General features: G+C 35.8%; 2 protein-coding genes across 3 annotated transcripts; one reads left to right on the top strand and one right to left on the bottom strand.

Moving 5' to 3' along the window:
• Nucleotides 1-320: 320 nt before the first annotated feature.
• On the bottom strand, nucleotides 321-2,003 carry Rpn3 (Regulatory particle non-ATPase 3). Its single transcript, XM_053748113.2, has one exon. It carries the CDS (start codon nucleotides 1,899-1,901, stop codon nucleotides 414-416), a length of 1,488 nt encoding a protein of 495 aa, XP_053604088.1. The 5' UTR covers nucleotides 1,902-2,003; the 3' UTR covers nucleotides 321-413.
• A 1,251-nt stretch (nucleotides 2,004-3,254) lies between these two features.
• LOC128670464 (uncharacterized protein) lies at nucleotides 3,255-11,261 on the top strand. 2 transcript variants are annotated; one of them, XM_053746130.2, is made up of 4 exons: nucleotides 3,255-4,006; nucleotides 5,231-5,419; nucleotides 5,954-6,166; nucleotides 7,133-11,261. In XM_053746130.2, exons 1-4 carry the CDS (start codon nucleotides 3,488-3,490, stop codon nucleotides 7,619-7,621), a joined length of 1,410 nt encoding a protein of 469 aa, XP_053602105.1. In that variant the 5' UTR covers nucleotides 3,255-3,487; the 3' UTR covers nucleotides 7,622-11,261. The 2 variants fall into 2 exon arrangements, with proteins under 2 accessions (XP_053602105.1, XP_053602095.1); XM_053746120.2 differs by having other exon boundaries at nucleotides 3,256-4,123.
• Nucleotides 11,262-12,453: the final 1,192 nt, after the last annotated feature.

The raw sequence follows: 12,453 nt of genomic DNA, 5'->3' as shown, positions 1-12,453 counted from the left end.
GGCGTCGCTACTGTTAAGAAAAAAAAAATAAAAATCATTTTGGTCGCCAGATCAAGCATCCTTCACAACTCTTATGAAGAATATGAACCTTTTTGGACTCAAGTTTTTTGATAATCAATAAATGTTTATTGTATCTACTTTCCGTACTTTCTACATCGATGAGAAAAATGTATAGTACAGAGTTGTTCATTCAAAAATGACGATGAGGTTATATTGAGAAGATCTGACTAGAATATTTAATATATTAAGTATCAAGTTTCCATCGCTGTTATTTTATGCCATTGTAATACAAGTACTATAATAGTATAGAAATAAAATTATTACATGTTATATAGTAATTTATTTTAAGTATAATGTAAGTATTTTCAAACACTAATACACAAACATTGAATAATAATAAAGCATACAAATATTTATGGGAAACCATCATCATCCTCCTCTGCCATTTCCTTAGCAAGTTCCAAGTCCTGTTGTTCTCTTTCACGGCGTTCCTCTGCACTCTCCAACTCTTTACCGTAAGACTTAGGTGGGTATCTCATAGCCTTCACACTCTGATTATGGAGATCCAAACAGAAAGATATACGCTGATGGAATGCCAACTGAGGCTCTCGGGTGCAGTAAATATCAGAGCTTTCCTTGTTACTCATGTATCCCTTTTCTGGGTCTAGGGTAGCCTCAATAACACCATCTCTAATTGCTTTAGCTACAATGAATTCAGCATCTTCTGCAGAGTCTAAACCAAGCTTTCTAGCAATGTCCTTGGGTGAGATACGGGAATAAGATAGGCCAATAGAACGAATAGCTGTCTTGATGACATTTTGTCTGAGTCGGAGAATCAGAGTGAAGGTATGATCATTGCGAAACTGAGGACCATAGTTCTCAAGTACTTCACCAAACCTTTGTAAATTTCCCAGCCTAACAGCTTGAGTAAGTTGGAAATATGGAGCTAAAGCTTTCCTCAATGGTGCTTGACGGAATATAACTCTTTCAGGTATATCTCCCAAAAGTAACTCCACAACAATAGCCAATTTTTGCACAGTCTGGCGGAATCCAACTGCAGCAGTCTGGGGTGCCTTCCTTAGTGCCTGCACTAAATGCTTGTGTGCATCACTGTATTCTAAACGAGCTGCTTTTATCCTACCCAAGTAATACAAAAATCTTGCCCATTCATTATTACTTGCATTTTCAGGGAAAACAGACTTGCTCACCAATTTATCAGCCTGATCATATAGAGAGTAATGCAAGTAGTTCCGTAAGAGGCAGTTTATGAGCACTGCTTGCCCTTCATAATCATTTCGTAGTGTGGATGTGCGCAGACGAGCATGTAGTAAACCTCTGATAAGATCTAGCTTGTTAGTGAGCTCAAATACTCTTGAATGATAAAAATAACACTTGGCTGCAATTAAATCAAGTGTTCGCCGATTCTGGGATGTTATTTTATTCATTAGCTGCTGAGAACATTCAGTTGCATCTTCAAGTCTATTTGTGTCGAGAAGTCGTAGCAGCACCAACAAATGAATGTAAACATCAACTTCTGGAGCAGGTGTCTTCGGAGCACTTCTAGATCGAGGGGGTTCAATCTCTACAGCTCCAGGCAATGGACTTTCAACAAACGAGAGCAATCCTTCTTTGTCAGGGCTAGATGGATACAATTGATTTATAATAGCACGTAAAACGTTGCCATTCAATTTCCTTCGAGTACTGGGAAGAGATCTCAGTACTCTCATTGCAAACCTCGGTTCCTTTGAAGTCACCGCTTTGTCAATTTGTCTTACATGTTCCCTCAAATCCTGGACGCTTAGCACATCAGCGTCTTTCTTCACCTCGCCTGTTTCCACATCGCTAGCGGCAGCTGGGCTTTCCACATTTTTCATTTCAACATCTTGTTCAACTGGTGCCATTTTTGTAATTTTTTCTGGCCACTTTATTAATGAAAACCCAATTTTGTTGTAACGAAATCAACCACGATCATGAACTGAAATTGAAATGTCATGTCTGTCATTATAATGTCAAAAAATTGCATTGTAACTGAGCGCGTTCCAAACTTTAGCATAATTTTTTTTTTTTTTTAGTATATATATATATATATATATATATATATATATATATATATTAGGACAAATCACACAGATTGAGCTAGCCCCAAAGTAAGTTCGAGACTTGTGTTATGGGATACTAACTCAACCGATACTATATTTTATAACAAATACATATATAGATAAACATCCAAGACCCGGGCCAATCAGAAAAAGATCATTTTCCATCATGACCCGACCGGGGATCGAACCCGGGACCTCTCGGTTCAGTGGCAAGAACCTTACCACTGCGCCACCGAGGTCGCCAAATATTTCCAAATAATAAATTTTTAGATTTTCATTGAATTGAAGCTAATTAAAACTGTGTTCAAAATGAATGTTGTATAATTTAAAGCAGAAAGATGCTTGTTAAAAGTTATAAAGTTAATTATGCATTTATTGTTTGTTGTGGTTTTAGAAATTGTTTTTACAGAAACGTCATTTAATTGTATACAATTTTGTAAAATTGTTCAGAACGTTTATTCCGAATCGTTTCAGAATATTACCCAAAACTCAGCGCAGATGGCGCTACTGGTACAACTAAGGTACACAAACATTGCCAATGATGGCAATAAGCGCCAATTTTCAATATTGTTGTAGATTTACGACCAAAAATACCTTCTACGCAATCGTGGTGCGAGTTTAAAGGAAAAAATAAGGATTTAGTGGATTATCCTGAAAATAATAACACTATTTTAGGTTATTAGGTTATGTTCTGCATTATTTGATCAACTGTGATCATAAACTGATATAAACTTGATTTTGACTGGAGACCTGACCTTACCTGTATGAAGTCCATATTTTAATAAGTCTTTACGTGTGAAGTGTTCCGAGCTTCTTTTCGACCGTTTAATGGCTCGAAAATTTTACAACGTGAGGCGTATCCTATCGTTTTTTTATCTTATGGAAAACGATTTTTTTTCCAATATTGCGGCATCCGAATATGCTACATTATTGTATATTTTCACAAACGAATACTTACATAATGAAAGGATTAATAAAGTACTCTAAAATAAACGTTTTAATCGACATAGCAAAAGGCTGCAAAGCTTTTGTGTACCTAAGAATCAGCGTTGTACTCTAGCGGCATAAATGTGCAGTAATACTCCCTATTATCTATGTCGTCGAACAGATTATTCTTTCGCCACAACAATACCATAGACAAAAAACAAGACAAAAATACTAGCATTGCCATTGCCTGTGCCCGTGTCTATAGTTGCTTAACCAATACACTTGTACTTGGGAAATCAGATAAAAAGCATAAAATCACTAATGTTACAGTCGAATATTTTTGGATTACGACCAATAAAATATCACAAAAAACGTTTGTGCCAAACATCATAAGCTACGGGAGCGCTACGGCTGCAGGGGACCGGTTGATTCTTTACATAAAATTTCAATGTGTTCTGGAAATGGTTTGCAAAGAGGACGTGGTATCATGGTTTAAAGAATTGGAAAGCTATAAACGCATAGACGCAATGTGTACATTGTTAAATATGTGCTTACCATTCGAATTGCGCTTTATTGGCACATACCTAGAAGAGCTCGGTAAGCGGGATTTTCAGGAGTTGCGTGGTGCCGAACTCAGAGCCAATAACCCTACAGACCTGGCTGCAGATATCGGTGGCGCCAACACAGACCCAAGAACGCGACGAAAAATGGCTTTGTATGTGTCGTTGTTACGCTCGTGCAACTTTGCGTGCGCCACAACGCTGTACAATGCCATGGTTAGCTTAGAGCAAAGTGGCCTTTTAAAGGGTCTTTACGGTGATCTTTTGGAGGAAATTCTACTCCTATACACAATGGCTTTACATCATCCAGCATTTACCTTTGATCAAAAGTCACATTTTGGTGAGATATTAGAGAAATTGAAATTGGAAGACCAGAGAATACAATTTCAAGAACAACCAGAACATATAAACGTAGCACCAGTGAGTGTATGCCATACCCAACCTAGTGTCACCCCTAATATGTCTGTCCCACCACCCAGCTTGTCGGGCTTGGGGCCTCCGCCAGGTATCATGTTTGTCAAAACACCCGGGGTGCAGGTCAGTCTCATTGTCATAATTATTCAATGTAATACATACATCCATCAACATTTCCTTTTAATAATTGAACAGATTCACACAGATTCAAGTGGACTCACAAATTCATAGGGTTTCATTTTATTTTTAAATAACATTATCCATTTTCACTTTGTCTTGGTGATTATTAACTAAATGTAGCTCTGTATGTTTTTGTACAACTATATCCACAATTATCTTTCTATTAAAAATAAAATAAGTTAAAATTATTTTTAATCTAATTTGCATAGAATCTCAACTAATATTATAAATGCAAGAGTGAATTTGTTTGTTTTAACTCTTGATGTTTTATCTACTTAACCAGTCATCTTGAAATTTTACATACATATAAATATATATTGTTAGTGGGAGTATGAAGAAGGACTTATACTACCTTTTATTCCATAAAAATGGTCTCACTGGAAAAACTGCACAGGCAACCTTGCAGGCTAATGCTAGTAAAACATAATTCTTAAAGTCAACATTGTTGCAAATTACACAATAAAAAAGTAGCCTTATATTATAACAGGAAAGATTTAAAATAACTAGTAACTCTAAAAATAGCTAAGCGAGCATAAAGAATAGAGCAACAAAAAATGAAGGAACATGTGGCAATGGTGCTTTATTTAACAAATAAATTCAACTTAAAATGAAATTTTAAGACTACTTGTTATTTTTGTCAAGATTATAATACTTGAACAAAAAAAAATGGGTGTAAACTTTTCATCTCAAAATGACTTTAGAAATAAAACTGACAAAGTGATCATGCTTTCTCTAAAATATATTATATCAATAATGCTGGCATGCTGCAAAATTTCTTCTATTGTTTTGGTGAAAAGTTATCAATTGAAATTTGAAAATGAAGATATAATTTAGTTGTCATGCAGGGTTGCATTCCACCAGATCTATAATAATTGTTTTTATTTTAGTTACAATAAGAGAACCTACATCTTTAAAAATGTATTTGGGTAAGAAAAAAATATTTTGGGCGACATTACATTTTTAATGTGTGCTTTTATCATTAAAGCTTAATTATCATTTTTGTTATAATTTTATAAAACAAGCGATATATATTTTTAATGAATGTTTCAGCCTCCGAGTACAGATTCAGTGCCTGAACTAAGTTCCCCACCAGTTTTAACTGGTGCAGGAGGTGTTGTGCCCCTGCTTGGGGAAGTGACACATCCACCACCGGGTTTGCCCATGCCTCAATACAATTTGGGAGAATATATGGGACAACATGCTTGGCCAGGAAACATTATAGTACCACAACCTTTAGAGGTATGTGTATTTTTATATGTTGCTCATGACAACCATTCATATCAATGAATTCTTTTCTAAAACATGATCCAATTGAAGCAATAATTTTGATTACTGCTGTCTTTAAGCTTTTTGCCATTATTTACATAGCTTAGGATGAATAGGTATGACCGATACCACAGACATGTCAATAATATTATAATAATATAATCTTTTATATGTCAATAATATTATAATGCTTTAAAACAACAATTTTTGTGCCAACAATGTAACACAAACAATGTGTTAATGGGACATAACTTACTCTCATACAGCCACACTGGTCAATTTTGCTATTATATATTTAATAGGTATGGTGTTTCCAATTTACAAATGGTATTTTACATGCCCGTGTGATCAATCTGACTGATCAAAAGCATATGGTACTAGGTTTTGATAAAGTATTTAGCCAAGTGTGAAGATATTCATAGCTTTAGCACCAATGTGTTATAATTTTTAAAGTGTGTGTTTCTTTGTTTTATATTAAATTAAATAAGTGAATTGTCAATTTTTCAGGTGTTAAATTACCCAGTGGGCGCGGGAGCAGCTGCAGGCGGCAACCCGCCAGTGGTTGGGGCGCCGTCGTCGCCACTGGTGTCGCCGGGCGACAGTCGCGCAGCGTCGCCTCGCAGTCGCCGGCGACTGTCGCGCGACCGCTCGCCGCCACCACCCATCCCTCCGCACGACCAGGGACTAGCGCTACACTTCGAAACATTAGCTCTTGCCGAGGTACTTGACTTATAATGACAGAAAAATACGAACAAACCAACATAACCATGTACAGTACACCGTCACTTGTAATCACAAAAGAGCACGACCACTCCGCACTGCACCAGACCTAATGTTGAATCATTACAGCGTTCGCACGTTCGTTTATAGCCAGGTAGCCAACACAGGTGGGGTGACAACAGGTGACATTTATGACTCACTTTGCCGACGTGTACTATTTGGTAATACGAGCTGTTTGACCAACAAAACGGTAGCTAAACTGATAATAAAGTTAACACTCTGTCAAATATGTATTTTGAATAAAGCTTAATTGGAATTATTTTTATTTTTCGAGGGACAGCCGGGCAGACTGATTAAAGTAGGTGTGACAAACAGCACATGTTCTATTAGTCGCAAAGAGTAAAAAAATTCCAATCTAGCTCAATGTTATTCATAATTTCCCTTCCTCCAATTTATTTTGATAATTTTTGTGATACTAGTTAGTCATAATGAAGTAACTTATTTTTTCACATACAGTATGAGAGCTAGATTGCGAAATTCACATAGTATTAGAATCGGGGCATATATCCTTCTGCTAGGTGTGACAGCAGGTCTAAAGCAAATTTTACACAAAACGCGATATATGGTTCTTTACTTGTATGAAATCTAAACTGAACTTATATAAACTCTGTTACAAGAAAGTACATCCATTCTTGTAACAGAGTTTATATAAGTGTACTTTCTTGTAACAGAGTTTATCAATGGTATTAGGTTCGAAATTATCATAATGTTGTACTTTTATTTTGTCTGGTAAATATTATACATATATAATATTATCTCAACTATTTCACTACTTCCTAATAGGTAGGTAGAGACTAGGGATTTCAACTTACCCCGATCCTGACAAATTTCACTTGCTTCCTTCATACTAATTACTCTCTTCATGCATGCATTTTGTGTGCCTCTAATATCACTCTTAATCGTCAGATGGAAGGCGTGGAGCGGCTGCAGCGGAGACACCTGGGCGACGAGCGGCTGGGCGCGCACGCGTACCGCTCGCTGGAGAAGCTCAACGGCGTGCGCAAGCGCTCCGGCGCCTTCTGTCCCGCGCGCTCCTCCTCCGACAGCGGCTCCAGCGCCGCCTCCTCCCCGCCCGGCACGCCGGCGCCGCCCCGCCGCGCGCCTCCGCCGCTGCCCTTCGTGCCCTATCCGCGGCCCTACGCCTACCCCGGCCCGCCGCCCGCCTACCGCCCGCCGCCGCCGCCCTTCGCCAACGGCGAGCCGCCGCCGTACCCGGCGCCGCAGTTCACGGGCTTCGTGCCGGTGCTGTACGCGCCGCCCAAGCTGTCGTGCTGGAACTGCGGCGCGGCGGGGCACGCGGGCCACGAGTGCAAGGAGCCCAGCATGGAGGAGATGACGCGCGCGGGCGGCTACCAGCTGGACTTCGGCGGCGCGCCGCCCGACGTCGACAAGTAGCTCCGTCCGCCGGCGCCGAGCGCCGGCCCTGACGTCGTCCATCACGGCCCAGTACCGGCGAGGCGGTCCCGTGCCCGGAAGGAATACGATAAACCTATGAAGTTAATATTATGTGCGCTTTGGGACTAACTTTTTACAGTGATGATTTTTCATTTATTATGTTTAAGAGTAATTGCACTTTCAATTTAAATTCTCCTAAGTTTCACACATTCCAATATATTCCATATGATTCAAATTTGAGCCTGATCATATAGCCATCCCCTAGCTAAGTTGACAGGAAATGAAAGCAGATTGTATTAATAAATATAATAATAATTTTGTAGACAGCAGTTCAAAATTGATATTGGTATATTTCATAGTCAAATTGTGTTTTTATTTTAAAAATATCAATAGACGTAATTTTTGTTCGAAGGTCCTGATTAATTTGTTTTTCCTCATCATGTTTGTAAAAAAAATACTAAAATGTCCGCCTGTGCATTTCCGTAAATAGCCTCTTGCTTTCCTCTTAAATTTCAAATAAAATAAGCAATTATTATTTTGGCCAACATTTTATTTTATACAACAGACGTAAATTCTAGTCAGTGACTATTATTTGATAATTCTTATTTATGCTATAAAACTTCTAACCTGATTTGAAAGTGCAGTTAATTTTAAACATTTGATGGCTGCTAGCTGTTATGTATTAAGAATTTGGAGGGAATTCCATTTTAATTTGACTATGACAGCAGCAGAATTAGCTATAGGCGAAAAGTATACTATCGAAATTATGTAAAGCATGTGCAATTCATAGATTTTAATATTATGAAACCCCTGCATGAAAAAAATAGAATGTGATTAGTTAAGATATTTTTTTGTCAATCACATACAATAGTCATGTAACATATTTTGCAAAAAACTAAAGGAAGTTATTTCCAAGAAAATGATAAAAAAAAAGTTTAATTCATAGGATATAGTTTCACAAACTCATACAATTATATCTCTATTCTAAACTGAAAATGATGAAATCTGTAAAGAAATCCTACATTTGTTATGTTTTAGATATGCTCAGAGAGAAATACATTCATATTTTAAAATTATTGAATCAACCTTTTTGAAATATTTTATTTGGAATTACGAAACGTAACTACCAAAGTATGTGTTTATATGTTTATGTTAATATTAAATATATTCACATTGATATGTATCATCTTTGATCAGTTAGTTACTAAATCGAAAAACGTCAATAATGCATTGAGTTTGTGGATTAGCCAGACTACTGTTATTATTTGTATTGATTTCTAATGTATTTTAAATTAGTTTTTTTAAATGACTCAATTGCCATTATAAGGTTTGAATTTATGATTACTGGGTTTACATTTTAACGAATGTGCCATATTGGAATTAATTAATTGGTAGAAAATTATATCAATCATTTGATACCAAAACCAAATGATTGATGAATATTAAAATATATGTAAAATGTCTCGTAAAAAAACTAAAACCAGTGTTAAGGCCTCACTTAGGGCAGCTTTTTGAGATAAACGTGTAGTACACCCCTTAGTACAAGTTTCAATCTCTATATGTTAAAGAGAACGTTAAGTTAAGCGACATTTGACTTAAATATCATAGGGGAATATTGATTACGATTGAGATTTAGGTAATGTTATGAATGGATTACGAATGTTTGTTTTCTCATGTTGTATTAGTTGTAAAATCAAATATCGTAATATTTCACTCTGCTGCTGTTTGATATATAATATTTATTATCTTCGACTAGTTATATGTGGTGTATTGTGAGTTAACCTATAGCCAGAGCACCAATTGCCATGGGAATGCTCATTGGAATTCCCTAAAATTCTATGTTTCTTTCTTTCTTTCACAACCGACCTTTATACAATTATACCACATACCGTCGAAATCGGACTATTACGAATTTTAGACTAAAAGAGTACTGAATTGTTTCCTTTGATCCAAGACTGATTGCTATGCTAGCTAATGGTTGGGCTTCAGAGATTTGTATCTATATATTTTATTGACCGAATGTCGATGAAGCCTAAACGATTTTAAAACAGGAATGTTTCTCCAGTGGTAAATAAGGGATATTAGGTATTTATTTGACAAAATGTAAAAATATTTAAGAAATTGACAACACATACAGTTTGTATGTTCACACATTAAAACCATTCTATGAATTGAACAAGGGATTATTTTGATCAAGCTCACGAAAACGCAATGCTCTTAAATTAATGTTTATATAGTCATTGTAAATAACGGATATGTAAGAGAGGTTGGTCACGTCTCATGACGTGCCTTATTGTAAATATTCAGTTTATATTAGTTAATATTTAGAGATTGAGTATATTTGTAAATTACTTTGTAATATTTTGAGTGTCCCTATAGAATAATATTCAATTGTTTCTCACGGTCACAAATCACAATTTTTGCATTTTAAACGTCCCAGTTTCGAAAAAGTTCAAATTAGAAAGGTTGTAATAATTGTTTTTGCATAATTATTAAAATGTATGTTTTTATAATCGTGTCAGATGCGTCACACGCGTGGGTGGGTGCTGGGTTGTCGCTGAGGCCGATTGTTCCTAACTTGCCGTCGCCATTGTATCCATTGGTACATGTAATCCCTTCCTAGTAGGTCATGTATTCTCTTTTGAACGCATTTATAATAAGTGACATATATTTGTTTATTCTTGTACTTATATTACAAATATAACACTTGGTTAATTTGAATCTTTAGGAACATTAGTTATCAACATATCACGTGATTAATCTTGCTGAATGTTTGCAATAAACTTCACGAAGAGAATTCATCTCCTGTCTTAAGAGTTAAAAAAATGTTTTTCTTTAAATTTATATAAAGATAGGACTATTGTAAATTACATAAATTTCATCACTCCTTAAGAAGGTTGTAAGTCCTTGTAACGTAATTATTGTGTTATTTATAACTTAACAAGTTATTATGATATTTAAAACAAGTTGAATTTAGATTAAACATAGAAAGAATAACTTATATTGTATGTTTAAGTATGCCTATCCATAGACCGCTGTAGGTACCACTCGTCAAAGTAAGAATAGCATGGTAACTGCATATCATTTTTTAGTATTTATGATTGTGATATGAAGCGGATTTGACACCCTGACATGTGAGTGCGTTGTGGCTTTTACAAAAATTAATAAAGTACATTTTCAGCGAACGAGTAACTATACCAGTGCCTAATTATACCAGTTCCGAGTGAAAACAATACAGCAGAATAGTAAATTAAAATTATCGTTGCCATCTTCATGCATTTTATTTTGAATAGTGGAAGTATGAAGGTATTTTTTTACTTTGTACAGAATGTTATAAATGTGATAAATAATTTTGACATAATTAGAAATGTGATTTAGTAAGGTGTGTAGTTTATGATAAAATAAAAGTTCTTTACTAAATAAATTGTACTATCTTACAGCTATCTATAAAGTTGTTTCTCCACATTTTTATATTTGGGTACTTATGTATTCTAAGCTGTTGTACTACTAATTAAAAAAAGAATTGAAATCGTCAAACGCTTCAGGAAAGATAATGTTTCGGCCCAGTATTGTAAGACCTCTGTATCCCACCAATGCTGTGAATCATTTGCTTCCTGAGAAATAAACAACCAAAACTGCACTGAGTCGTTTGATTTCATCTCGTTCCATCTTATATAGAGCATCTTACCCCGATAAAGAAGGTTACGTTATAAGCGCGGAAAACGAGGAATAATTTGTCTCTTTATGTACCTTTATTTCCCAAAGATCAATTTCTGTGCATGTAGCGCACAGAAATGGATCTAGATCAATTTCATTTAATTATGCTACACAAAAATGGATTTTAAAGTATTTATAGTTTTCCAATACGTATACAATGTAGTTATAATTTACTACACGGACCACCGTTGTGGCAACTATGGCCAATAAAACTATTATCTAGTGTAGCATAATTTGTAAAACTAGTAAGAAAAGGAAATTGATAAAAATGCGCTATAGTGCGGGTTGGTCTGTCATATAAGTCAAGTGTGGGTCATACTTATAAGAGTAAATATCTATCTATACGTATAAGTGTCTAGTTAAGTAGTTAGGTACATTATTATTATATTGGTAGTAGGTACTTACATTTTTGTTAGTTGCAGCTGCTGAGTTTACTTGTAAAAGTTTTCTTCAGCATGGTCCGACAGATACAAACTTTATGTTTAAATCAAACTATCCGCCAAGTACGAGGGCACGTACCGAAAGATCTGGGAAAGAATAACAGCGATATTTTTGTTGAAAATATCGCAGACGCCTTTTAGATTTCCAACTTGCTAGTTTGTTACAGTTAAATGCCTATCCTTATTTTACTGAAAACTTACGGAAGCTAGTCGCATAGGTACGTGTAAAAAACTTATGTACAGTCAACAGCACATCGACTTGCCCAAATTCATTGCAAATTTACCGCCGCATAGAGGTCCATGCTGAGTAACTAGATGTAAGGTTGACTATACGTACAAGAATGATTTTGATAGGCCTCTAAATTGGACTAGTCACTCAGTTTTAACATTATAACCATGACGGTGTGCCGTTGACTGATCTACACTAGTAATTACATTACTTACCTATCTATCTACTGTGTCCCACTGCAGGGCAGAGGCCTCCCTAGCTCCATTCTTTCTTAGGTAGGAAATATTATTATAAAATATGAAGTGTAGTGTACTTGTGTAGAAAGAAAGACTTTATTCGTTAGAAATACACAAATAGAAGTGGCAAATACATAGTTATTAAGTATCTACTTACAAATGACATACGCATGTACAGATGCAGTATTATTCATTTTTTATCCCTTACCA

This window comes from Plodia interpunctella, chromosome 1 (assembly GCF_027563975.2).
Source record: "Plodia interpunctella isolate USDA-ARS_2022_Savannah chromosome 1, ilPloInte3.2, whole genome shotgun sequence".
NCBI classification, from domain to species: domain Eukaryota; kingdom Metazoa; phylum Arthropoda; class Insecta; order Lepidoptera; family Pyralidae; genus Plodia; species Plodia interpunctella.
Note: the sequence above shows the minus strand (reverse complement) of the source record. Positions and strands in the feature narration are given on the sequence as shown.

Bases quoted from the DNA above. Each gene is read 5' to 3' on its own strand.
- Rpn3 (XM_053748113.2), bottom strand. From the start codon at position 1,901: ATGGCACCAGTTGAACAAGATGTTGAAATGAAAAATGTGGAAAGCCCA.
- LOC128670464 (XM_053746120.2), top strand. From the start codon at position 3,488: ATGGTTTGCAAAGAGGACGTGGTATCATGGTTTAAAGAATTGGAAAGC. The intron at 5,420-5,953 runs GTATGTGTATTT...TCAATTTTTCAG, and splicing joins TAGTACCACAACCTTTAGAG to GTGTTAAATTACCCAGTGGG. The intron at 6,167-7,132 runs GTACTTGACTTA...CTTAATCGTCAG, and splicing joins AAACATTAGCTCTTGCCGAG to ATGGAAGGCGTGGAGCGGCT.